At 37.4% G+C, this 26,480-nt stretch overlaps 1 protein-coding gene across 2 annotated transcripts; it reads right to left on the bottom strand.

The window, feature by feature from the left end:
- Window positions 1–1,393: 1,393 nt before the first annotated feature.
- EFHB (EF-hand domain family member B) lies at window positions 1,394–26,407 on the bottom strand. Of its 2 annotated transcripts, none has more exons than XM_072854002.1 (13): window positions 26,104–26,407; window positions 17,973–18,035; window positions 16,923–17,066; window positions 14,973–15,153; window positions 14,161–14,271; window positions 12,020–12,149; window positions 11,571–11,654; window positions 9,732–9,799; window positions 8,139–8,293; window positions 7,137–7,344; window positions 6,558–6,764; window positions 5,844–6,025; window positions 1,394–2,855 (listed from the first exon to the last, which is right to left on the bottom strand). In XM_072854002.1, exons 1-13 carry the CDS (start codon window positions 26,350–26,352, stop codon window positions 2,691–2,693), a joined length of 1,947 nt encoding a protein of 648 aa, XP_072710103.1. In that variant the 5' UTR covers window positions 26,353–26,407; the 3' UTR covers window positions 1,394–2,690. The 2 variants fall into 2 exon arrangements, with proteins under 2 accessions (XP_072710103.1, XP_072710104.1); XM_072854003.1 differs by lacking the exon at window positions 26,104–26,407 and adding an exon at window positions 18,355–18,474.
- Window positions 26,408–26,480: the final 73 nt, after the last annotated feature.

The raw sequence follows: 26,480 nt of genomic DNA, 5'->3' as shown, positions 1-26,480 counted from the left end.
TGGCAAACACCAACTAATTAGGCTGTATAAGCTATTCCAAAAACATCCTACCTATTTGTATCTGTTGGCAAGATGAAGGCTTAAATCATATTTCTGGGCACTTTGCCCTAATACCTCCTTTTCTGCTTAGACATCCATTTGAAGTATTCTTCTTAGCATAAAGGGTTATTAGCATTCTATTTAGCACCGAAATAATTACATACAGTTGTTTAAAAACCAAAACAACCAACCAAACAAAACTGTCCATTCACTTCCAAGAATGAGTTCCAGGACCAGGAAATTACTTGAGTCAGGTAAATCACTGAAAACCAGCAATTCTTCGTAATTTTTACTGAAAAATTTACTGAAAAAAGAAAATCTAATATTTTTAAGATGTATGTTAAATTTATGTAGTAATAATACCAAGGCAAGGTCTACATTTATTTGTACATACATTTCTATGGAAAACAGTGGGCTGGATCTTCCAGCATCTCAAACACAAGTCAGTGCAGACAAATTTTTCCATTAGACAACAGTAAAAAGAATAACCGAGTCCAACATCTGCTTTTCATAGCACAAGTCACTGTAAAGTAAGTCATATTAGCTGTATGCTTATCTGTGCTAATATTCACATTCTAAAGATTAAGAGCCAGAAATATAGAATGAATAACAAATCATTTTGCACATTCAAATCTTCAGCCTGATCTTTTACAGGTAAGTGTTTTCAGATGTTGAAAGTCAGTATCCCTGGCATGGCTTTTGGGGAGAAAAAAACCCTGGCCTCTACCTCTGTAGAAAGGAAGACTTCCCCATTCTGTCCCTGGAAACCAATATATGTGCTCTAAGATGAGCTTAAGAGGAGTTCAATTCATTTGACAGAACCAATTAAAAATGCATAATTATTAAATACGCTATTCTTTGGAATAATTGTTGTAGTGAAACAGAGATTAATGGATAAATAGTGCACAAATATCTGAACGTGCTGTGTCTTTTATCCAGTGTCTACTTTTATGAAAATTCTATGAAGAAAATTTGGCCCAATATGTCTAGAACTCTCATTTTTACCAAAACATTTACCTTTGTCAGGATTTGCCATTTACTAGTTTTGTCCATAAAGTCTCAGTCAACATATTTACAGTCTCTGTGATTTTGTACTATAACTGTTAACAGAATAAATTCACTCAGGAGCTAAATTTGTATGTTTGCTCTTAGAACATGGCTTTTGAGCTATAGTGAACGTTGTTTTGCTAATCCTTTCTGGAAAACTTTGCCCTGGATACAGCCCACAGGTTAGTGAAAGGTAGTGTGCTGTCCTAGTTAAATCTACTCCATACTTAGATAAAGGCAATCACACTGCAATATAGAAGAAAACAATCTTTTTATTTTCCGTCAATTGGAATATATTAAGGGAAACATAAAAGTTACAAAACACAACTTGCAGCTCTAAAGCCTATCAATATGTCTTTGAATTCATACGTGTTGGGAAGTCAAACAGCACTGACAGGTGACAAAGTGATACCCTTCCTGAAATCCTGTATGTTAAGATTACATTGGGCAAGGATTTTTCTTTTCAATTAATTTGAAAAAGTCTACAAGTAATCATTCTCACTGTCAACACCGAGCAATTTCCATTTGTTTTATACCACACTCAGTACTGTAGGTGAAGAGTGAACATTCCAATTCACAGTTGCAGATTTTAGTATTACTTGCTTTCCACTGTTTATTCTTATTGGACTTCATATATATTCATTGAGATTTCCATAATGATCCTCAAGTGTTTTTCATTTATGAAGATCCCTCTTCCCAAGAAATTGCATTGGTCACAGGTGAACAGTTAGCTCTGAAAGCCCTTCCAAACTTTTCTGACTACCTAGCCTGTATTTTTATGTAATGTGCATATATACCTCTAAATATCCATTCTTTTTTCTTGCTTGTGAAAGCCAAATACTGCTATCTAATAGCCATAAGCTTGCATAAAGAATATGAGCCCTTTGCCACACAACTGGGCATTTATTTTTGCACTTCTTAATCAATTGGTTCTTACGGAGTCTATTTAATGACAACACTTCAGATCACACACACATGACCATGTAGTTTCCTTAGTATCTTACTGTAAAGCACTTTCTCACATGAATTTTTAAACATACCAAATAACTTACCACTACCAGATCTCTGTTAGCTACCATTTTGTTTACAAGAAATTATGGAACATTAGAAGCGAGGCAAGATGCCATTCTATGATAACAATCTTTAAGAGGTCTTGTATATCTGAAACATTTATCTTAAGTACTTTCAAAAGTGTCCTTCTGTTTATGAGAGAAAAAAATAAATTCAGAAGTGCAAAATGTGTCCATGCTCAAAGTATTATTATTTAGACTTAGAAACACTGTGAAAAAGATAAAATAAAGAATATAAGATAAATATTTGAATTCCATTCACAAACATGCTGTATCCTCTTTTATTCCTGTGGATATCAGTTCCTAGTAACTGCAATGATAGCAGAAAGATTCATATATATATATATATATATATATATATATATATATATATATATATATATATATATGGTGAAGCCACTATTCAGAAAGACAATAAACAGTGAATTCCAGTTCTGTAAACACACCTTATTTAAAATGTTTATTGTATTCAGCATCAGACTTATGACTGATGTCAAGTTAAATAAATGTAAATGCAATGCCCAAAGACTAGAATTAGCAACTGTTTTTTGTGTGTGATACATATATTTCATCCAGTACTTTCCTGATGCTTTCTACACAAACCTCTTCTTTCTGATATTTCATACAGGCTTGCTTCCATATCTCTTCAAACCTTTCATCTGAAATGTTCACGCCAATGTTGCGGAGAATTCGTGCAATCTACAAAATAATACAATTCATGTAATTCTGGTCAGCATTTTCTTTAAACTATATAGAGTCTGGCTTTTATATATATTAGCAATCTCTATTTGCCAAAGAATATTTTCCCACTCTTAAATAAAAACTACAGACCACATCCTGCATCCTTAACCAAAGAAGTTCCTATTTAAGTAAATGTGAATCTTATTGGGATGAAAGCGGTGGTGTACAAAATTGTCTTTAGATAATAAAGTAACGATGCAACTTCAACATTGGAAAAAATAAAACACAGAAGATTCAGGGAAAAGTAAAAATTTTTTTAAAGCCCTAAGTCAAGTCCTGTTTATCCATTGTATTTTTACTGTTTGCAGTTATCAACATAAATCAGATTATATTATTGTCTGCATTTCACAGCAATACTACTATATGCAAGATCTTCAATTGGTATAGATAAATGGGTGAAGTGACTAAAATGAAATTGTTCACATCAACTTTGGGTCTTGCTATAGTTTTACACCAAAGTAACTTAGAAGAAATATTTTTTTTCCATATTTTCTCACTTGGATGCTCCCTACTGCACGCCTCATTACACTGACCTGTTGACTCATTAGAGGAAGTGGCTTTAGAAGACTATTGACATGACTCGTGCTTTTTTTAGTATTAGCAAATGTTTGGCTTCTTTCATTGTATCGTGTGTGCGTGTGTGTGTGTTGTATTTATGCTCTGGAGATTTTATGCATGCTTTGATAAAGCAAGACTTTAACACAGTCAAATCAATCTTGTTTGTCATCTTTCTCTAAAACTGTCTTTTGTATAAATATAGGCCTGATCCACAGTACAGCAAATCTGCAGCTTCATCTTAGCCAATAAATCTATGACAGTTTATGCCAGCTGAAATTACAGGAGGAAAACATGGACTAAATTTTTTCTTTAAGCATAGGTGTTGTTTCAGTTAAATCAATAATATTACTCATGAGGAAAACAAACCAGATTTGATCTAATGTATTCAACAAGCTAGTGAAATTTGAAAGTTAAACTATAAGCAATATTCCATTACAGGATGCCACTGCAGGGACCATGAAGGACTACATGCTCTCATAACTCGGTTTCACCATATTAAAATACAACTCTGTCCTGGCTCATCAAAAGCCATAAAATAATCACTGACTAAACCACAGACTAACAAGTGTGCAGACAGGACTAAACTGACCCTTACCTATTATCAACATGATCATGTTGAATATAAATTACACACTATTATTCAGTTACATAATTTCTATTCTTGTCAATAGACTACGATGAATTCCAGGGAAGAAAATAGCAGGCCCTAGATCTATTTTCTTCTTTTGTAACATGAAGTGTCACCTCATGAAACTGCTTTATAGTCAGAATTCACATTCATTTCTACAGGCCTATATAAAAACTGGTAGTATTAAATGACTCTGGGCTTTCATATAATAATTTCATTAGCTATTACATGTTTGAAAATATTAACGCTCCATATCAAAATAAATCAAAGACCATCACTAAAATATTGAAACAGTCCATTTCATGAGTATAGGATGATTTAACACACCCAGAGGTGGTTCTGTACTGAACTCTGTATACACTACAATGAAGTATGACATCTCAGGCCACATTATAACTTCAGAGAAGAGTTCTATCTAGCACTTGACAGGTATAATGGGCTTCTCAATGAAGCATGAATTCTATTTACTGTTAGCTATATTCTGCATGCATGGACTTCCTGCTTCAGAGCTAGATTATAAAATGGTAAATGCTCATGTACACGACATTCTGACAAGCCATTTTATGGGTATGTATAGAACATGACACCACACCTTTTACATCCCCAGCCACTAATTAGCAACATTCTTTTCTGTAAAATACATACTCAAATTCCAGATCCACTTTCAAATGTGACTGAATATTTAATATAATGACTAGTAGAAAGGGAGAGGTTGTCAAGCCTTCTTTTTCATTTTAGATGGGAATTTCACATTTTGTTACAATTGCCTCATAAATTGTATTTCAGGTAATGAAGTTATCTCTTAATATTTTTTCACTAGAAAATGCATACAAATGTAGAAGCAAAAGAGTAAACAATACTGGAGAAGGAGCAAAGTTGTTTTAGTATTTATGTGGGAGGAACTCTGGGCTGCAAGATAGCAGAGTGGTAGCAGCCCCTAGAGATATCAGATGGAAAAAATCATAGAGTTCTCAAGTAAGTCCCTACAGTCTCATGTCTATCTTTCCCTTCAGAAATATGAGACTGGTGTCTGACTCCCTACATCCTCTATCACTGTACAAATCCTTTGTGGATCTGAGCCTACAACCCTGTGCTCAGCAGAGCACTTAAAAGGTATATTCAGGCAGGTTGCTGAATTTGCCATTAGCAAAACCTGTAAGTTTGTTTGAGGAGAGACACCTTGAGTAAAATTTTCTACTGAACGTCCCTCTGCGATATAAACTAGTTTTACACACCTGTAAAAATCTTCTTGTGGGACTTTTAAAGACATCTACTCATAAAATAACTTAGGCTGGAAGAGATCTCTGGAGATCATCCATCTAACCACATAATCAAAGCAGGGCTAAATTTACCACTAAACCATGTTGGCTGGGACCTTGCTCAGAAATCTGAATATGTCCAAGGATGGAAATTTCACAACTGCTCTGCTCTTCTCACATTGCAGAAATGATGAGTCATAGACTCTTAAGCCCTAGATTAATTACCAACCCTCATTCGACAGACCTTTGAGCATGTGAGTAGCAACGTCCTGACGTACTCCCTTATATTGAAGTTGGATCTCAATAAGATTGATATCTACCACCTTTACGAATAATTTTGAATGTGAAGAGTACATATTTTTCAGATAGTTGAATGGATGTAAAGAAAGGTGGCAATGTTGCAACAATGAACTTTACAACCTTTGATAATATGACTTTCCACTCCCACATGGCTAAAGGTACATTTATCTTGCAAGAATATTCTGAAGAAATGCGCTATACCTCTGCCTTTGGCCTTGTTTTAAAAAAGGCACTTTCATACACTCCCTTTTGACTGAAGACAGAAGGGAACAATAATGAATAGGCATTGGCCTCATCACCATAATTAGTTCTGTCACTGATGCGGCGAATTCGAGGAGCAGGAATATCTGAACGAATAGTTGGAACACCACACACTGGATAACCTGTGGAAATCAATCAACAGGTAACATGGAAAAGCCTGTATGTAAAGATAGCGCCAGGGAGGATAAAACATTTTGTGTGAAATGAGAACAAATTTGATACTTTGTCTCACGTAGGTTCAATAAGAATTTATATCATTTTATTCCTCATCACTTTTTTCATATTTTTAGAATTCGTAGCTTCAGCTACATCATGAAGCACGACAACAGAAAATCTTGTAGTAATATTCTAGTACTTATCCAGTAATACCAGCTAAAAACATTTTTAGGTGATTCCAAAAAGATATTGTTCTCCCAAAATTACTAGCATAATTGCTCAAAGACATCTAGATTAACTTTCACGTTTTGAATGAATTAACCATGCCGAACGTCCAAGCCATGCCCACTTCCAAGCCACAATCCTAAACAAATTTAGTTTAGATAAATTAATTCACTATTGTACGTTAGTAGAACCTGTAGCAATACTTTTTAAACTTGCTCCTGATTTTGTCTTAAATAATACTCAGAAGTGAGAAGCTTAGTCCATTGTACTTACAGGTTGTTGGGAGACCACCTACTACAGCATTATACTGAGAAGAAGTTGTTTGATAATTTGCAAATACATGATCTGTTGATCTTGTAAGCATTTTTGGTGTCTTTTCTGAGCTTACTGGTTCTTTTAACGCAAGATCTTCCTGCTTCAGCAGTGGCTCATCATTTGTCTTTGTGTCTTCGGGCAGAAAAGGAGCATCTAGTTTCTTCCCTATAAACAAAAGTTACGGTACAGCCAGGATTTATTATCAGCACATTATAGACTAAGAGGTAAAAAACATTGCTTGAATCCTTGAAAAACTATAAAGCAGTTAACACAAGATAATTAATCTGCATATCTGATGATTCTACGAGATTTTTTACTGTCTCCTGATTTATGGGACATTCTCAACATGTAACACAGAACTCCAGGGTTCGGAAATACATTTGTATCTGAGGCTCTGCTGGTGGCAGGCAAGGACTACATGCACGTTCTAAATCCTACCCTTCTAAAGGAGCACCTAGTCAACACCAGCAATGTCCTTTCAGTAGCTGTTGTAAGAACAAGATCATCTCCACAATTTCCCAGTATTAAGTCATCTACCTTTTGTAATTATTTTTTCTTCAAACTCTTTAACAGCCATTTTGTCCTTCCAGTTCAGAAAGTCTGCAAACTCCACATAATCAATGAGACCATCTTTATCCAAATCACAACAGTCAAACAAGGAATCCAGGAGCTCATCAGCTAAATTCAGATTAAGCTGAAAACAGGACTTTCGCAGGTCATCCTTGTCTATCATTCCATCACCATTCTATTATAAACAAAATAAAACAGTTGTTATAACAGCCATTATAAAAAGGCTCCACCAAAAAGGCATACACATTATGTGTTTATATATACAGATATACGTAGAGATAGATAACAGTAACATTGCTGAGTACAAAAAGAAACCCTGAGTAATTTAGAAATTAAAAATCTGAATATAAAAGTGTCAATAAATAATTTTCAACTTAAGTAATACAGTGATTTGAGATTAAAAGAAAGTCAGTGTGACAGGGTATTGTGACAAGATAACAGTCTAATCATAAACGTTGAGGCAAAGCCAAGATTTCTTTTTGAAAGTAAGGCATCAATCATTCTGTATACATTACAACTAATGTTACATATGAAAAGTCAATTATTGATTTTTTTTTCCAGAGATAAAAAAAGAAAAGATATGAAATTCTGATGCTTGGTGACTCAGTCAAAAAGTACAGCTTGGAAGAAAATATGAACGCAATACCTTCAACTTTATTTCTTTTAAGAAGAAATACCAAATTTTGAAGAGCAAAAATTGCTAAGATTATTCCTGCTCACAAGTCCCTTGCTTGCTGTTAACTTGGATACTCCAAATACTGTTGTGAAAGGCTCCCAATATTGTTGTGTTTAATTCCATAGCATATCACAGTATATTAAACATACAATAAGTATGAAGTTTTCTTGTCTTTATAGTCTTCATCTATATTTGCGTTGCTATGCTTGTGTTTCTTCATGTCTGTATCTCCATAGCACAGGAGCGCTAATGTCACACACTCCTTTACATTTATATTTTTTCAAAGCACTAACCTTATCATAATGCCTGAATGCTTCTAGTAACATGTCAAAATTCTCATAGTTAGCTTTCTTCAAACTTTGCCGAACTGTAGTCAAGACAGCTTGCTCTCTGTCTTTACCATGGAGGAAGTCACATGGAACCCAGCAGTGAAGAAGATCACCAACTCCTATAAAAATAAACACTTCTTCAATTAGTTGCACATATACAGAAAACAGACATTTTAAAAAATGGCTTACAGTCTTAAGGAAAAGGAGAATTTCAGTTTTGAGATGCTGATTTTCAGCACTGCTGAACATTCGATACGGCCAGTTCATTAAAAGATCAAATGGTCCATATGACAACTTCTCTACTCACGTGCAGTTAATATCAAAAATTTTGTAACATCTTAATATAGCTTCACAAATCCATCCACTGCTTCCAAAAGCTTCTGACAGCAGTAAGAGTTACTTGATGTCCAGATAATTGAGAGCAAAAGAACATGTATTACTAATCTATCATTTCCATCCTGTCATATTTCAGGATACTTCCAAGAACCAATGGAAAAGTCAATGTAATATTTCAGATAATTATATACCACTGATTTATAGAAAGACAGCGTACTATTTTTGTGTTACTCTTCCCATTTTTTATGTATCCTAACTTTATTAGTATTTTTAAACACTTTGGCACACTGAGCTACAGTCTTCATCCAAGTCCCCAAGAGACCACGGTCACTTTCTAGAGTACAACTTCATTCAGAGTCCAGTAACAAACAGGAGTCGCTCACCTAATCCCCTTCTAACAGCAATGTACCTGCACTATTTCCTACCTGTTAATAATGAATTTTCTTGTTCAGTTCCTTCTGCTGTTCCTTATAGGACAAGCATACGAACACATTTAAAATATTTAACTTTATCACCCTACATAGTTAAGCATGTATAAAAGCTTATGCAGAATTTGAACAAGCCTTCTCTGGTCTTGACTAACTAAATAACTTTGAGCCACTTACATTTTCTGCTGCCTAACTATTCACTGTATTCCCTAGTCATTAAACATAATATTAAACCATCATCAATCCCACCATCAACATTAAACCACCATCAACATTGACTATTTGAGTTGACTAGTTTACAAAATGTTGTCATAATGAAAATGAATAATTCTTTATTTTAAATCTGTTTTCTGTCTTTCTGCTACCTTCAAAAACTTCTTACTATTCTTATTTATTGCTTGTTATTTTTACTCTTTTTATAGAAGTGCTGGAAAAATCATTGAGAGGAAAGAAACATAAGTGATTTAAATAGCCATTTTCACTTTGTCACTTAGATGTCACTGAGTTTTCTGCCATTTCCCATTTTGTTTACATTCAGATACAGAGGCTTTAAAAAACAAACAAACAACCCACATGAACATCCAAAAACTAAAGTTTCTTTATTTCTGGCATTCTTTTTCCACTAGCAATTTCAATGCTCCTCAAATTTTCCCTCCAAAAATTTAGTGTCACTGTTAAATTTTTGTACCTTGCCTCTAAGACTGTAGGAAAATTATATACTACACAACCAACAGTAATTGCTTCACCGTAGTTTCATCAACAAGGTAAGATTTTATTCTGCCCCTGAACTTACCATATTCATCTGGATGGAGTAACATTCCAAAGGTATGGCCTGGGGGAACGTTCAAAGTTTCTGCTATACTGTCAATAAGCAAATTTCTTTGTTAATTGTCAAATAGTTTATTAATAGCCAAAATAAACCCTATGCTATCATTTAAAAAAAAAATGTGATCATCTGTTATATAATTAGAGATGATACACACAGTTCACTTGAAATTTGTTTATTAGTACTTTGCTTCAAAGTTGCCATTCCAGAAAAGCATCCCTTTATAAACCTGTTTAGAACATTTGCTGTTCATAATATAACACAACCAAATGCAAACATTAACTTTTTGAATATTTATACTCATTAAAAGGAAAAACATTCTATGCTAAAATATTTTTTTTCTAAGACAATGACAGAAATGGGTGAGAAAAGTCCTTATAACATCCGAGTCAAATAATAGGAATATTTAGGACAAACCAAACCGAAATAATGTCTCCACGTAAACTACTTCTGGCTAAAGTGGAAAAATTGAATCAGATCTCACATGCTTTTTCACGTGCAATTTTCTGTCTACCAAAACCAGCAACCAAGCCAATATCCACTTGGAAAACTTGGCCCAGTTTTATTTACCAGAAAAATTAAGATGCTGTTGGTGACATTAAAGAACTGTTTATTTCTTAATTTGAAAAAGATGCAATGTTCATTTTATCTCTATATTTAATAATTAAAACTGTTAAATGAATCAGAAATCTCCATCAAAACTGAAAAGAGAATCAGTGCTTTGTTCTAAAATACAAAACAAACAAACAAAAAACTCCACACAGAGATGGAAGCAGTGTAATCTAAAAACTACTATGTGTATTTTCCTTTTATCATTTTCATATTACATATAGGATGTGGATGGTGTAAAATTCACCAAATAAAATCAGGTTAGATCATATCTGTCTTGTAACATTAGTGCTGGCTTAGAGTTTGCAGTGCAACCCATATTCCCTGACTGATCATACGGCCTCATGTTGCTCACACTCCAGGTCTACTTCACAGTAAGCTAGGACACAGTAAAGGGGAGAGGAGAAACTGACTCACATTTGTGTTCTCTCCCTACAGGTACTATGGGCATAGTTCTCCAGAGTCACTTAAGCTGTGATCTTGAGCTTAAAATTAAATTTTGCTACCAAAGTCAAGAATGTTGTTTGCGAGTCTTCAGATACAATTTTGCAGAAATCTCAAGCATCTGCAAAGACAGTCTTTGTATACATTCAGGAACCCTAGATTTATAGCACAGTTGGATCCAGGCCACACTGTACCTTAGGACTACCACAGCTCTTCATAAGCACTGTTTTGTAAAATTAAAAAGCTATTCCAGATCACCTGAGGTTTATGAAGCATTGTAATGATTCGACTGAGATTGATATATGCTGCTAGCCAATAACACAATTTAGTTCCATGTCCTTTTCCAAGGAAGCAATAAAGTGAGAATACAAGTGATGTAACAAAGATGACCAAAAATAGTGTCAGAGTCAAGTAAAATGGTCAAATCCCCAAACAATAGGTGAGACATTTCAGTTTTTTCAACCCTTCCTAACTGCAAAATGTTACAGTGTGCTTGTGATTTGCTTGGTGCAAATCTGATCAATTCAGATATAGACCATTTAAACAGTAACACTTAACTTCACCACATAGACACAATACAGCCCTCATTGGTAACCTGCGTACTTACCAGCCTAACTAGTCCCTTTCTGTAATTGAGAGCTGCAGTGGAGCACTGAGTGCACAGTTATAATTTTTACCCAAGACAGAAAAGATATCGGAGACTTGGCAAACGTGAGTGAATTTTTTTCTTAGAAAGTATCTTTGCTTACTTACGGATCAAGGACTTTTCCAAGCTGAGGTTGAAATTTTTCCTTGAAATCATCACTTCGTTTTGATACGATTTTTGCTGCTTTCTTTCTACAAATTATGAAAATAGTTCTCACACGTATTTATTTAACAATTTTTCAATAATACTAAAAAAATATTATTTATGTTAGATGGAAACAGCAACTCCTCTTCAAGACAAACACAAATTCAGTAATTGAAAAATCTTGCTATTTAAAATCAAAGATGTCTTTACGTAATGCTAAAGACATACCAAGTGCTCTTATGCTATGGTAGAACTGATTTGGATAAACTGTTCTGAAAACTACTCCTTGCATTTTCTATTCAGTTCAATATAGCTAAGGATGGGATTGTGACATGTAAAATTATCTTCAAATATGAACACTCTTCTTGAAAACTCACACCACTAATTAACTGGTTAAATCATTGCAACTTACAATTGCAGATCATAGAGCCAATTTAAGGATTTGGAAACACTTCGCCCATCTTTAAAGTGAGGGGTTTCTATTCCATAAACAAAAGACTTGCTGAAGTTTGGCGAGTCATACTTCCTATTTATTGCTTCCCCTGTGAAAAAAGTAAGCGTTTCAACCTGTATAAAACACCTCAGGAAGAAAAATGTACTAAGTGTCTTCATTCTTAAGACAAAACAATGAAGCAAAAGCAAATAACTAAATAACAATTCTGTTCAATTAAAGATAACTAATTTGCATTCCCATGTTTATTAAGTAGTTAGGAATAATCTCATTGTCAAAAGTGAAGATAAAAGGCAAAATAAGAAGCAGAAACTGCTTCAGTGATAAAACAGCTGGATGTCCTTTTATGTATGACTAAAGACAAGACCAACAGAATTAATTAAAAAATACCAGGTAGCCTAAGTAGTGAGGGTCATGCAAACAAATCACTTTATAATGTCTGTACCTAAGCAGAGACATGTACCATTTAATTTACTATTTGTTAAAAAAAAAAATGCTAAAACGAAAAGAATGTTTTTGAGGTGCTCCACTTTCAGATATACTCTTGCTATGTTGACTTCAATGGAAATTTTGCCACTGACTTCACTGTAAACAAGACATTACCCTACTTGTTCATGAATCTTGCCTATAATCTTGCCTAATCCAATCTTGCCTATAACATGAAGTTTCACATACAAGAATATCACATAAGTACTCTATGTAAGTGAGCTGCAAACACATGTTTCTTGTCACAGAAAAAAATGCCATTCTGGTTCTTCAAGCTCTTTTCAATCACCTTTTGAAAAGAATGGCAGTTGGAACTTTCAAAAATATTACTCACTGCATGCTTTCTAATAAGTGTGTCCACTGGCTGTATGGCAGCATGGAATTGCTATGTTATTGTTCAAAACTGGGGCACAGAGTTGACTTTTTTTTTTTTTTTCTGTCTGTCTGGCTTTGGCTTGGCCTCCCCATGATCTTGTGGATGGAAGTTACGAAGGAGACAGAAACAGATAATGAATAATTCCACTAAAACACCTAATAAAGGTGGGGAAGAGGTGAAATAAAATTACAAGTTTGGCCAATTTATACCAATAGTACTTGTAGCAGAATTTCTCAATGAGAGAACACAGTACTATAATTTCACTTCTGCATAACTGCCTCATGTAAAATTTACATTATTACAACTGAAATATCTATATTGCAGTTTCTTACATGTTTGGCCTACACCTACAAAACTGTTGGTACTAGTGCAATGGGCAATTTTATTATAATACTAATCTTACAGAGCAGCAATGTAAGTCTCAGCCTGTGGAAATGACGGAACTGGGAAAAATAGAAGTGGCTGCAAAAGTAATACATGTACTGCATTTCAGAGTGCTACTTGTCACTCTGTTCCTGTTCAGACCTACGAGATAAAGGGTAACTATCCCTAAGCAGACGATTTCACACAAGTACAGCCCCCAGAGGCTGAAGCAGTGGAGGCACAGCCCACTGGAAGGGCAGAGACAGAGGCTGTGGGACAGACTCACAGGCAAGATGCTGTAGGCTGAGGAACCTGCATTCCAGAGAGCCAGTCAGCAGCCTGAAACTTCCTGCAACCAGAGCTTGAGTTCCCCATCAGAAAGTCTAGCTGCCCTGAAATTCTGTTTGGATCCTGATAGAAGAGAAGAACCAGAGGTGAAAGTACTGGAATGGGTTGGGCTCACAGTCTGTGGCTTTAAGCCTAAGATTGCTTTCAATGGCATAAACAATGCCAAACTCAATAAGCAACCAGGGCATCTATGAGTTTCTAACTTCCTGGAAATACTTTGCTTTTCAAATAGCACCCAACAGAAATCAGGCTTCCAACTCCTTCATTAAGTTCTTATACTGTCTAATACACCCACCATGAAGTGATCTACGGTTCTAGAAATATGTCATGCTCTCTCAGTTGCATAGAAGTATTTTTTTCACATCATTACTTTTAAAAAGAATTTATATTATATTAAGACAGTAGTAAAAAGTAATAATTTACATCTCAAAAAATACTGTACAATATGTGTTGGAGACACAAAGAGGAACAATTACCTTTATTTATATTAGAACTTTCTATGCGGTTTCTTACCAGCCTTTGAACTTACCCACATAATAATCGTTGTGTGACATGATGTACAGATCATGTCCTTCTCTGGATTCTTTATCCACTTCCTCAAAAGTTTTTGGTGGATTTATAAGCTCTCCAGCTGATACATCTGGAAAGTAAAGAATAAATATATGGTTGGGGGAGGTAAGGGAGATGGGTGTTTTGTTCAGTTGATTCTTAATTTTAAACAATATCTTGTTAGAGAAGTTGCTAATACCGTGGAAGAATGATACTTCTTACCACATTTCTAGTCAATCTATGAGAATCTTAAAGCATAATGACATGGGACTGGGGGGGGGGGGAATCACAGAAACTGAGATGAACATAACCGTTGCAAGAGAGCTACATAGTCAACACATACGTGATTTGCTCCAATCTATGGAGGAAAGATTCACATTCTAATAAAAGATTCACATCTTTTATTAGACCTATTAGAATAGTTGGGAAAAGGAAGGTAAGTTGTCAGCTACCTAAACGGTTCTCCAGGGAAATCTACGAAGACAGATCTGGAACAGAGCCAAAAGCCCTACTAGTTGCCAAATGTTCTCAGTTGCTTGTTTCTTCATCGTAACTAAAAAACACTAGTACATTTTTATGCCTTTCAATAACTGTTATAATAATAAACCAAATGTTCTCAGTTGCTTGTTTCTTCATCGTAACTAAAAAATACTAGTACATTTTTATGCCTTTCCATAACTGTTATAATAACAACTATTCTATTATGCTGGAATTGTTGGAAGCATAGAATATCTGCTAGATACTAAATTGCAGATTGCAGAAGAAATATGTTTTAACACTAAATTTTCCTACCTTGGATGACTTTTGTTCCAAATGTAGTATTAATTATATCCAAGCCCTTAGGTAACATAGAAGAATAATCATGTGATCTGCCCAAGGGTGCTTGACGATTACTAAAGTAGACTGCTTCTTTTTTGTCTTGTATTTTTTGTTGAAAATTAGTTTTAGGAAGTGGATTTATCAATGAAGCTGCCTAAAAACATCGCACACAACACAAGAGGCAGAAAAACCAGCAAATTTTAATCATTCACACACTAATATGGCTACCCCCTGACACACACACGAACAAAAGTTTGATCGTAAGTGTTCTAATGAGATCTTATATGATTACACTGACATAATTTTATCTACCAAGTTGCAAAACAAAACTGTATTTTGAGAGACCACTAATAATCATTGCTATGCTAAATTTCCAGCTAAATAAAATACATATTGTAAGACAGAACTTTTTATTTTTATGCCAGTTTTTCCACTTGTTAATTTATAAAATTTCAGACTGCGGCCTTTCTGGTGTTAGTGTATATTAGAAACTATAGTCAAATTATAACGCGACCAAAACTTAAGTGTGAAAATTAAGTCTCCTGGTGCTTATGATTAAAACCATCTATTGTCTAGCAGTTAAAACTATACATTCTCTAAACAGCTAATCCCAATTCTGCCAACGCAGAATTTAAAGATAATATTTCAAGATATACACTAATATTGCATCCTAAAATGACATACCAACAGAAATTACTTCAGCAGGCTTTTCAAAGCTTAGCACTAGGCTGGACAAAATTTTTTTCTTGGTGTATACACTGGGCTTGGGTCAATAGAAGTTACTTGTAAAATTAGGTCAACTTCAAGGGGGGGAGGAATCTAAAAAAAAAGTTTCAAAAATGTCAAAACAGGGTATTTTGATCTTCCCAAATCATTTGATTTTTCAGGGTACCCATCAAAGTAATGGGGACTGTAGAGAGGGTTTACTATTAGACTCTTGTTGAATGTTATATAAAGAAATATTGAAAAAAGTAGTAGCAAATACAATTGATCCAAACCCAAACTTAAAGAACTCACTAAGATTCCAACTCTTCCTCCAGTTAATATTTAATTAATAATACAAAGTGAAACAGTCTTCAACAGACAGTACAGGCTAAACAAATCAACCCATTCAACGTAAAACTTCTGAGGAGGGAAATGAAGAACCTGATTTTTTTCATTTTGGATATACCTAATAAAAGTCCTACTCAACATCCTCTAATATCAGGACTTACGTGTTTCAACCTGAAGACTTATTTTTGAGACCTGAACTCCTCTTTGCCTCAACTTCTTCATTTGTAAAATTGAAAACTATTAATTTACAAGCCCAGCTGATGAAATGCATCATAAAAGTGTATTTTACCAACACAACTGTTATTTTTAGAAATTTGTACAATAATTATGTGATAAAATCACCAATGATGTCTTCAGTTGATTACAGATTACAAAAATAATTTCTGAAGAATACACACAAAATAGTCTGACATATCCAAAACATCACTTTCTAGCTAACAAAAGCAGTTTCAACCCAAAGGTAAGAAAGAATACATAATAATTACACTGAACTATAAGCACGTTCTCAGATAGCAGTTCTCTTGCTAAGAGCTCAACAGGTTTTACCTCTGTAATCAGTAAAGAAGAAAGCAGCAAAATTTGTGGGTAGAAGACCATTCATTAACTTAAATGTTGAAATGAAACTAATAATTCAGTAGTCATTGCAAAATTTACATCACTGATAAAAGTCACTGAACTTCAAGTGTTTTCCTATTTCAGTCATGCTAATTAAATCCTATGAATTGACCTCAGAATTCAGATAATCCACAACAGTGGTGAAATACTGCAGTGTAAATCACTCAGCTATGTACCTTTATCCCTGACTAGGAAGAAATCAGTTGCTCTTATTAAGGACATTCTTAAGCAAAAGTAAACGAGTCACATTCTTACACTGAGTGAAGAACATGACTCTATGCCATGTGTCAAGTGAGCTGCAATGTCAGGATCATCTGCTCTGCCGTAGAATATTCTTTCAACACCAGGAGCTGGATTTGTTGTATTTCGAAACTTTCGCACAGTAGTTGGAGTAATGGGCTATATATAAGGCAAAGCAAAAACAATTTTACACCAGATATTCATAAAATATTAATGAAAAGAAAATGCAGCCACTTCAGTGTAATTCCACAGAGGTAAGAACAAAACATGAGGACGTTTTAGGGCTGTAACACATGTGTACACTGATATTCTGCACATGCTGATATTCTGAGCATAAGGTCAACATAGCCCAGCCTAAATTTTATCAAACCAGCAACAGAAGTAACCAGACAGTTGCTAAGTTTCAACTATCTGGTTCCAGCTTTAAGGTGGACAACAGCTTCTTCACGTATACTTCATGAAAAGTAGGTGTTACATTTATCAACTTCAGAAACCTTTAACCCGATTCACAAGAATTCCACCACCAATGAAGCAATTTCAGAAATTATTTTAACCAGTTTTGGGCTTTTTAAAATTACCCATTTAAAGGGAGAGCTTCTATTTAAGGCATCCGTTTGTGTCTCAGTACCCTCCGACTCTTCAGGGGTGTGGGGAAGGGCCAGTGAGAAGCACAATTCTGAGGGACATCCTTGATAAAGAAGGACCTCCATCAGAAGTAATAATAACTCCTAATAATAATCACTATAATTGTATTACCAAAGAAAAACTGTCTAAAACAATTCTATGTAGTCTCATCTAAACAGGCATGGTGAAAGTTGTAAAACATGCAGAGTGAAAAAGAACTGCCAGAAGTGTTTTACAATCCTACCAGCTATTCTCTATGATCCCATGTGACAAAAACTAACAGTGAAAAAAACCTCAGTAGTTTCTAATGAGATGGGATATAGAAAAAACAACCAAGGTTTCACTGATTTTCTTTTTTTTTTAGGGCCTGTCTCAAAGCACAATCACTAATGGGAAATGATTACAAAAGTTTCACAAGGAGCATTTGAAAAACCAACTCACCCTGGGTAAAACCTCAGTGAGGCAACTCGCAGCCGCATCGCCAGTGGCAAGCAACTTTCCAGCCTAAACAATACAATCAAAAAATAAGGCATAACCGAACCCGTTGTACTAATGAGCACAACTACTCAAACTGGGACCTGACACCTTACACAAGATGTTGTCTAATTGTCCCCGTTTTAATAAAAGGGGGAAAAAAAGGAGCCGCACGCATTTTTGGGGGGAGAGCGGGGGGACCGCAGCGAGATGCGCCCGCCCGCCCCACACGCTGCCCCTCCTCCAGCCTCTTCCCGCAGCCCACGGCGAAACCCCGGCCCCAGAAAGGCGCAGAGAGCGCGCGGGCGGCTCCGCGGCAAGGGGGAGACCCCTCGGCGAAGGCACTCACGGCCGACAGCTCGGGAAACCTATCGGTGAACTTCCCCTCGTAGACGGGCCGCAGCTGCCCCGCCATGACGGCAGGGGGTCGCGGGGGCCGCTCACCCCGCTCGGTAACGGCGGCGGGCGGCGTCACCGCGCCCCCTGGAGGCAACGACGGGAGCGCTCGTGCGGGGCGGGCAGCGCGGCCGCTCCTCACAGACCCCCCGCCATCTCCTTCGCACCCAGCACCCACCGCACCCCCCCCCCGTCTCCCTCGCACCCAGCACCCACCGCACTCCCCCCGTCTCCCTCGCACCCAGCACCCACCGCACTCCCGCCGTCTCCCTCGCACCCAGCACCCACCGCACCCCCCCCGTCTCCCTCGCACCCAGCACCCACCGCACTCCCCCCGTCTCCCTCGCACCCAGCACCCACCGCACTCCCGCCGTCTCCCTCTCCCTCAGCACCCACCATCCTCCCCCCTCACACCGCCTGGAGAAAGCCAGGAAGCAAATTGCGCTCAGGCCATTTTGTAACCGTCATGATCGAAGAAACTAATTAAGGTGCAACTGCAGAGGTTGTATGTTTCTTAGACCAATTATTAAAGTCCTTGAAAATCCACCAGCTTTCAGACAGGCGGGTTGAGTCTTCTTTGGGTTGAAAGAAGGTCTTGCATGGTCAAAAGTCTGATCAAACTTTACATCTTTATTAATTATTCTAATAAAATATACAGTCCCTTTCACAAATGTTGTCACGTGTATAAACAGATTAGTAAAATATTTTCTACTGAGACTGTTCCTCTAGAGAAAACTGCATCTCCCGTTTATGCAATGGCATGGAGGTGGGTGAGAGAAGCCTGTCAGCACTACCCATATATCAGGACACGTGAATGCTCTTACTGTTTGGCTTAAATAAGTCAACACATCGTATACCTAAACCACTGTATTTGCCTTTTAGAAACAGATGCAGATTATTTCAGAAAAGCAGCGTGGGTAAGACTGCACAAGTTTCACCGCTGTTTAAAAGCCCCTCAGCTCTTACAAAGACTTCTACTCTCAGGTGACATTCAGTAAACTCTCCCCTTCTTCCCAGCAAAACATCTAAATTTAATCACATCCTGCATCATTCTCTGTAGTCCTATGACAGCAAAACCAATTTTAGATAAACATACAGACCTTAACCGTAATTAATTAACAAACATTACCAGCTGTTGCCATTTTATTCTCGGCTCTAACATTTGTTTGATAAGGATTTAAAATGAAGGGAGCTAAATTAAAACTGAATTCTCAGGACTCTTTCCTACAAATGGGAGATGAGAGGCTTGGGCAGTGATTGCTCTCTGACGACCGGGCCACCGGGCAGTAGGAATGCCTGACTACCTGCTCCGGCTGTCAGAGGCATCGACAGTACACGTCAGTACTATGATCAGCAAGCTTCTAGCACACGTGAACGTAGCTTTATCTTCTCCAGGCAACATATGTTATCTTCAGCTATTATCTACCTGTGGCCATTGCTGGTGCCCTTTTTCAAAAGTGGGTGTGTTTTTCTGCTGTAGACATGGCTGTACAACACTGCTAATACAGAACACCCATTACCCCTTGGGAACTAAAGAAGCTCTTGTAAGCTCTTAACATGTTCAGTTCATTTATACTTCCTTCAGTCGTAATTGTTGTTAGTTAAAGTTTACAGTGCTCCTGCCAAATAAAGCAATAATTGTTGGTAGTTTAATAAATGAAATAAAATTATCGGTTACGTCTTGCCTTGTGATCTCTTCTGTCAGGTGCAATTTCTATCTAGTAAAGGATAAATTGTGATTTGAACAAAACTGCAGGTGTTAGAAATCAGGGATGAATTTGACCTGATTGAGAGGAGTAACTGGGTAAGGATAAAGCTGTCAGAAGAGAGAACTATTTATACAGAGGAAGAGCAAAGTATAGCACCACAAAAATTATACAGTAATAGTACGGCACAGGAAACTGAGACTTGAATTTTTATTATGCTTGTTGTATTTCTAGCTGGCTATCTACCTGTACTCAAGGTATTACCATTTTTGTACATTCTGTTATTTCTGATTTATTTTTACATTGTTTTTTTCCCCAGTAGGTGGCCACACTTGCTAATTGAAAGAATCCACTCAGCCCCGATGGAGTCGGTTGTGTTAAAGGCAGAAAAATAGGGCCTGGCAATGTAAAAAGAATGCCTACTGCAGAAACAAGTAGAGCAGAAGTCCTCAGCCTTCTCTGTTTTGCCCCTCTGTTTTTTTTCAGCAGAGATGCAGGTCCCTATGAATCAATTTGAAACCTACTAACTATACATGCTTCTCTTAGCTATCTTTCACACATCTCTTGGAAGCAGACCCTAACCCTCCTCAGACCAAAAACCTGCTCGTAGAAATGCTCTCATTTGCTAGCCTCTTTGTGGAAGAGGGAAATGCCTCACTGGCTGCTTTCCATGAGAGATGCATCCAGGTGCCAGAGAAAGCAGAAAAACATTTTTAACTGCAGGAGCTGCTTCTATTATAAATTACTATAGCACGGTAGATACTGTAGAAAACTGGCTGGTAAAAAGGTAGAGAAGAATATATCTCTTTCACCTACATAAAAAATAGTCTACTATTAAGCTGCAAAAACTGCATCCATATTTTCAGGCCCTATCAGAAAAAAATAATATTCTTAAAAATGTGAATCTTGAAGTCACAGAAATGAAACTAAAATAGTAGTGGATGAATTTGGAAAGATTTTGCCTTCCTATGAATTGCATTAAAAGTAGACAGGATTCAGTGTGGTAAAAGCCAGGCTAAGTTCATTCTCAGGAGATTATGGATAGACACACAATATAAGAAAGGGTAGTAAAAGCTAGAGTTTCTTACCTCTATTTTCTAGGTATTTTCTTAAGTCCACAGTGCAGATACAAAATGTGAACTCAAAGTTCCATGTAGATGTATGCAACAAAAGAGCTGCCCCTTCTCTCTATAATTCTGCTCATTTTAGGAATCAGTGTCATAATCATTCCTTCTTAGATTCAAAGTTAGTTGGTGTGCAGGAAGAATATTTGTAGGGTAAGAAGGATCTGTAAATTTTAAAGATAAGCTGATGAATTAAGAAAAAAAAATTGAACTCTGTTTTAGAAAAAAAGATCAAAACTTTCTTGTTTACAGCATGAATTTGTCATCTCCTATGTTAAAAAAAATCAGATCTTCAGAGAAATCTGTTTTGGAAAAGGTTGAACAAAATACTCCCTTCTACAGCAGTACTTTTTTACTAAACAGTGTTTGTCAATTGAAAGTTACCACCATTTGCTGACATCCAGTTCCAACGATATAGTGCCTTTTTCTGTCTTGTTCAGGCTAAAACAGGAATGGAAACCACCTAAACCCCTGCATTTTACTTTCTTTATGAAGCACAAAGACCCCATGTTCTGCAAAACAGTTCTCATTCTCACTATGGTGCTGGCATAGATGGAAGTCAAAGCACTAAGTTGGTAAATTCCTTAAGGTCTCTGAAGGCCAGAGAACTTGATGTAAAATGCTGCAAATTTTGTGAAACTCTTGAAGAACATTAGCCATGCTGATACACTTTGCTGTTGCTATTGCCTGGTTACTTTCATGTTTTTTATTCAACTCATTTACGGATAGAAAATTACTGCTTTCTATGTGCTGCACACATTCCATATGCTATGATATGACCAAACCAATGGATGTACAGAGACAATGTACACAAGCAGAGATAGAAGAAAGACAGAAAAAAGGGTATTATAGCAGATGGACACATGAAAAAGAAATTTGGGAAGTTCAAACAGAATAAAGAGATTCTGCATGTCCTCTAAAGTCAACTTCCATTTATTATTACACATCTAGAGTCAGATTTAAACACAAAAAGACTGAACAGAGTATATTATTAAACTCTGCAGAGAAATGCTGAAATAGATGGAAATCCATCTGGTGAAATCATGACCCACTAACATACATTTTTTTGTTAACATCATCCAACACAGTTTCATTTTTGGTATTTGACCTATGACCCAAGATGACATAAAATATGAATACATGATCACTGGTAGGGCTATCTGCGTGATTTCAGAGTTTTTCTTAAACGGCTATTTGTCCCGACTACAACAGAAGAAACTCTTCTTCACCACTAACATTCACAGACCAGTCAAGCCCAAAATACAGTAACTGGAACTCACTCATTTGATTACCGCTGCATGCTCTCCTGCCTCTATTTCATACATTCACAGTGAATCTTTGCTGTTTGCTGACCCCATACGTCAGTGTCAACCAGCTATGAACAATTTGGGAGTTTCACAAAGCAAAAGAGACATACTATAGCTCTCTGTTGCTGTCAGGGAGTTAGTTAGCCAGTGGGAACCTCATGCATGTAACGCGCTTTCTAACAGCACACCAGTATCATATCTCCGCTGTTGTAGGATCTGAGTCTCAGAGTGTATCATCACATAATCCAAAACATGGACCACCCATATACTTAACAGACAAAAAAGCATGTGAGATTTGCATTCATGCTCGCAGTTTCAGCAAAATGGCCTACGTATCTTAAGTCTGCTCAAAGGATTTTGAAGAGAAAAATTCTCTCTCATGAGAAAATAATACTTTATCACTTTCACTCCCTTTTTCTTAGTGCAATTATATCACATGGATGTAATTCCTGCCTCAAAAATTCCATTCAGCCTTGAATTTCAGATACATTTGCTAATCTGAAAGATTATTCTAGATTTAGAAAGTATTTATTTATTTATATTAGAAGTATAGACTGTCTGATCCCTTCATATGGAATGTCACAGTTCTTCTTTTCGGAACATTGCTACATTATATATTGGATTTTCTCTCATTATTCTTGTGTAAACTGAGCATGTGGCTTCACATTACACCTAAACAAAGCTTACTGCCAAACAGGTGGTTCTTGGCTCTTTTTCTTCTCTGAACTCATCCTCCTTTACTCTTATCTATACCAGATCTAGTCAGCCTGCAGCCACAGATGAGCTTGTTCAGTCAGCTGAGCCAGTAGAAAACCACGTCTTCTGGCAAGTAATTTTTGCATGACATCAGTGGTTGATCCAACTGACTCTGCAGCTGTAGGGTATCACGACCTGCTCAAGAAGTGCAAGCTTGCAGCTGGAAATGGAAACGGACTAGGATCGTACCTTCCATCAGTGGCTCTTCATTTGAGTGGATTAAGTGAAACATGAAATGCCATGTATGACATAAGCATTTAATCTCTGAATTGAATTTAAGTTCAAGTCATTCTAAAGATTCACAGTGTAATATTTTCATTTTTTTCATCCCAAACTGTTCATGTATGTACTAGGTCTGGCTGGGATTGAGTTAATTTTCTTCACAGCAGCCCATATGGTGCTGTTTTGGATTTGTGACTAAAACAGTGTTGATATCACAGCAATACTTCAGCTACTGCTGAACAGTCCTTGCACAGAGTCAAGGCTTTCTCCTTTTCCCACACTTTGTTGTCATCCCCGCCCAGGGCGTGTGCTGGGGGTGGGCAAGAAACTCAGGAGGGGAACACAGCCACGACAGCTGACCCGGACTGATCACAGGGATATTCCATATCACATACCATCATGCTCAGCAGTAAAAATTGGAGGCAGAGGAAGAAGGAGCTGGTTTCCAAGATGGCTGGTGCTTGGAGGCTGGTTGGACATTGGTCTGTTTGTGGGAGGTGGTGAGTGATTTCCTTCGTATTGCCGTTCCCCCCTCCTCTTTCCTTCATTTATTAAACTGTCCTTATCTTAACCCACAAGTTTTCTTGCTTTTGTTCTTCCTATTCTATTCTCTGTCCTGCTGCAGGAAGGTGATTGAGTAAGCGAGTAGCTGCCAGGTTAGTTGGATGCTGGCTGGTGCCTGGCTGTATGCTCATAATGTATATAGTAAAAAACATCTGTTTATCAGGATTCTGATGTTTTGCTCAGCAAATCCTGCAGTGCAGTTGAACATACTACAACCAGTCAGAGGGTTAGGGCAAATAAGCAGTGCATTAGGGCAGGATTACCTGATTTAAAGGGCAACTCTTACAAATATTCTAAAAGGCAGTCTTTACTGTAAGCTTCAGCAAATTCACAGCTCAGAAAACTTGCATGCTTTCAAACACGTTTCTCTAGATCTAGTCTGGCATTCTACATCACTGGTGAACTCGAAGTCTTTTTCACTTTTTTTAAGTTACATACTGGCCTTACAAAAAGCATTTATCTAAGTGATTAACTTTTATTTAGTAAAGCAGAATGGTGAAATGATTACTCTGAGACCAATCTGCTAATAACAGAAAAGTATGTGGAAAAGAAGAATTGAAGAAGATGAAAAGAAAAGGGACAGTCTGGTTCTATTCCATTTACTTCAGTAATTTTTAAAGTATTGATATGGCCATACTAGGGAAGGGGTAAAAAAGACAAAAAAAAGTAAAACACAAAAGCAGACAGATATGATGATTTGTTGATTTCCCTCTCATTCTACAAGGCCATCAGCTATAATATTTTACAAGTAATGAGATATTTCTAAAGCAGCACTAAAGAGTGGAGATGATTAAAAAAAAGGCTGTGACATGATTGATTATGCCTTTCTGTTCTCAGCATATTTTTAAAGTAGCAGCAACAACAGGAGAAGATAAATCTGCATTGGCAAGAGGATTGACTGGACAACTAACACTAAGGCCATATATTTTATGAATGAATGGCATAATGGAGCCTCAGCTCTAGTATAACACTGGCCATAGGCTTTCCCTAACTTAATTTCTGCTTCGATTAAATACATGTGGTTGAACTAAAGCATATTTGGAGAAGACAGCGACATCAAATCTTGATTCATTATTTCCAGTGATGGAGTACCTAAACAATCTTCATTAAATTGTACAATGATTAAATACCATTATTGATAAACTTATTAAATGTCTTACCGGTTCTGTTTTTTATTTCATTCAAATGCCAACTATTAGACCTTGTTAAATCTGCTAGACTGAAGAAACACTTATTATCACTGTTTTGTTTCCTATACAGCTCACTTATAGTCTGTGACCAAGGGATCCTTAGCCTTCCCTCTTACAAGGTCAGCAGGTCTTCGCATCTTCCACCATGAGGCAAGTTTTCCAGCCTTTTAACCATTCTTAAAGACCATCCCTAAATTATCCTCAAATTTTTCAGCCTTCTTTCTCAGTTATAGACATAAAAAGGCACACAGGATTACAAAGGCTTCACAAAATACACCAGTAATATGGAAAATCAATGAGGTATGTCCAACAACCTCTAGAGCAAGGTGTGTTAATACTTGCATATATTAAGTCAGATTGTTTGTATCCACCTACTCAGCCATCAAGACTTGTTCTGTGTTAGCAACCTGTTCTCTTAAGTTTTAGCAGTCTCCCAATAATGAGCCTATCTCTAAGGCTTTAGCAGTGGTTGTTACATTTTTTAAGTCAGGCAAATTCCCAATTGTAATTCAAATTTTCCCGTGTAGTTCCTTCTTTCAACTAATTTGACTAATAGCTTCGGAAACTGGTCCTTTTAAAGCATTCAACCAGGACTCTTCTGTTTCTGTGACACCCAGCTCCCATCCCTGGCACCTCAGCGGCCCCCTCAGGCTGCACTGCACCGGCAGCCCCTAGAGGACAGGCACGGAAGATGCTTGGTGGCTCCCAGAGACTCTTCTCCTCAGCCTTGCGGGGAAGCAGGAGGTACGGGACACCCTGCGGATCAACCGGACGAAGTTCCCAGCCTGCTGACAGACCGCCTTTGCAGTGACTAGTCGCTCCTCGGCACTTACCCGGCTACAAAACACAGGCAGCGAAGCTGGGCGGGGCAGGGCCACCCCTCCCTCAGGCCCCGCGTCGCGCCTGTGCTCCCTCAGGCGGCGGCGACGACGACGACGACGACGCGGGGCCCGGGTGCCGCGGGCCGGCGGGGGCGCCCGGCCCGCCTCGCGCCTCTCCCAGAGGCCTCCGCGCGAGCTGGCACGTGGCGACCGTTGCGGCGGGGTGGGTACAGAAGGGGTACCAGCCCCCCGCGTTGCCATGGTAACGGCCGGGCAGAGGGAGGGGGGAAGAGGAAACAAAAGGAGGAGGGGGAAAAAGGTGGGAAAGAATGGGGTCATGTGACGGGCGGGCGAACCGGAAGCGCATGCCGCGTGCGGGCAGTGACGTG

This window comes from Ciconia boyciana, chromosome 2 (genome assembly GCF_034638445.1).
Source record: "Ciconia boyciana chromosome 2, ASM3463844v1, whole genome shotgun sequence".
NCBI lineage: Eukaryota > Metazoa > Chordata > Aves > Ciconiiformes > Ciconiidae > Ciconia > Ciconia boyciana.
The sequence above is the reverse complement of the archived record's forward strand: the minus strand, read 5'-3'. Positions and strand labels throughout refer to the sequence as shown.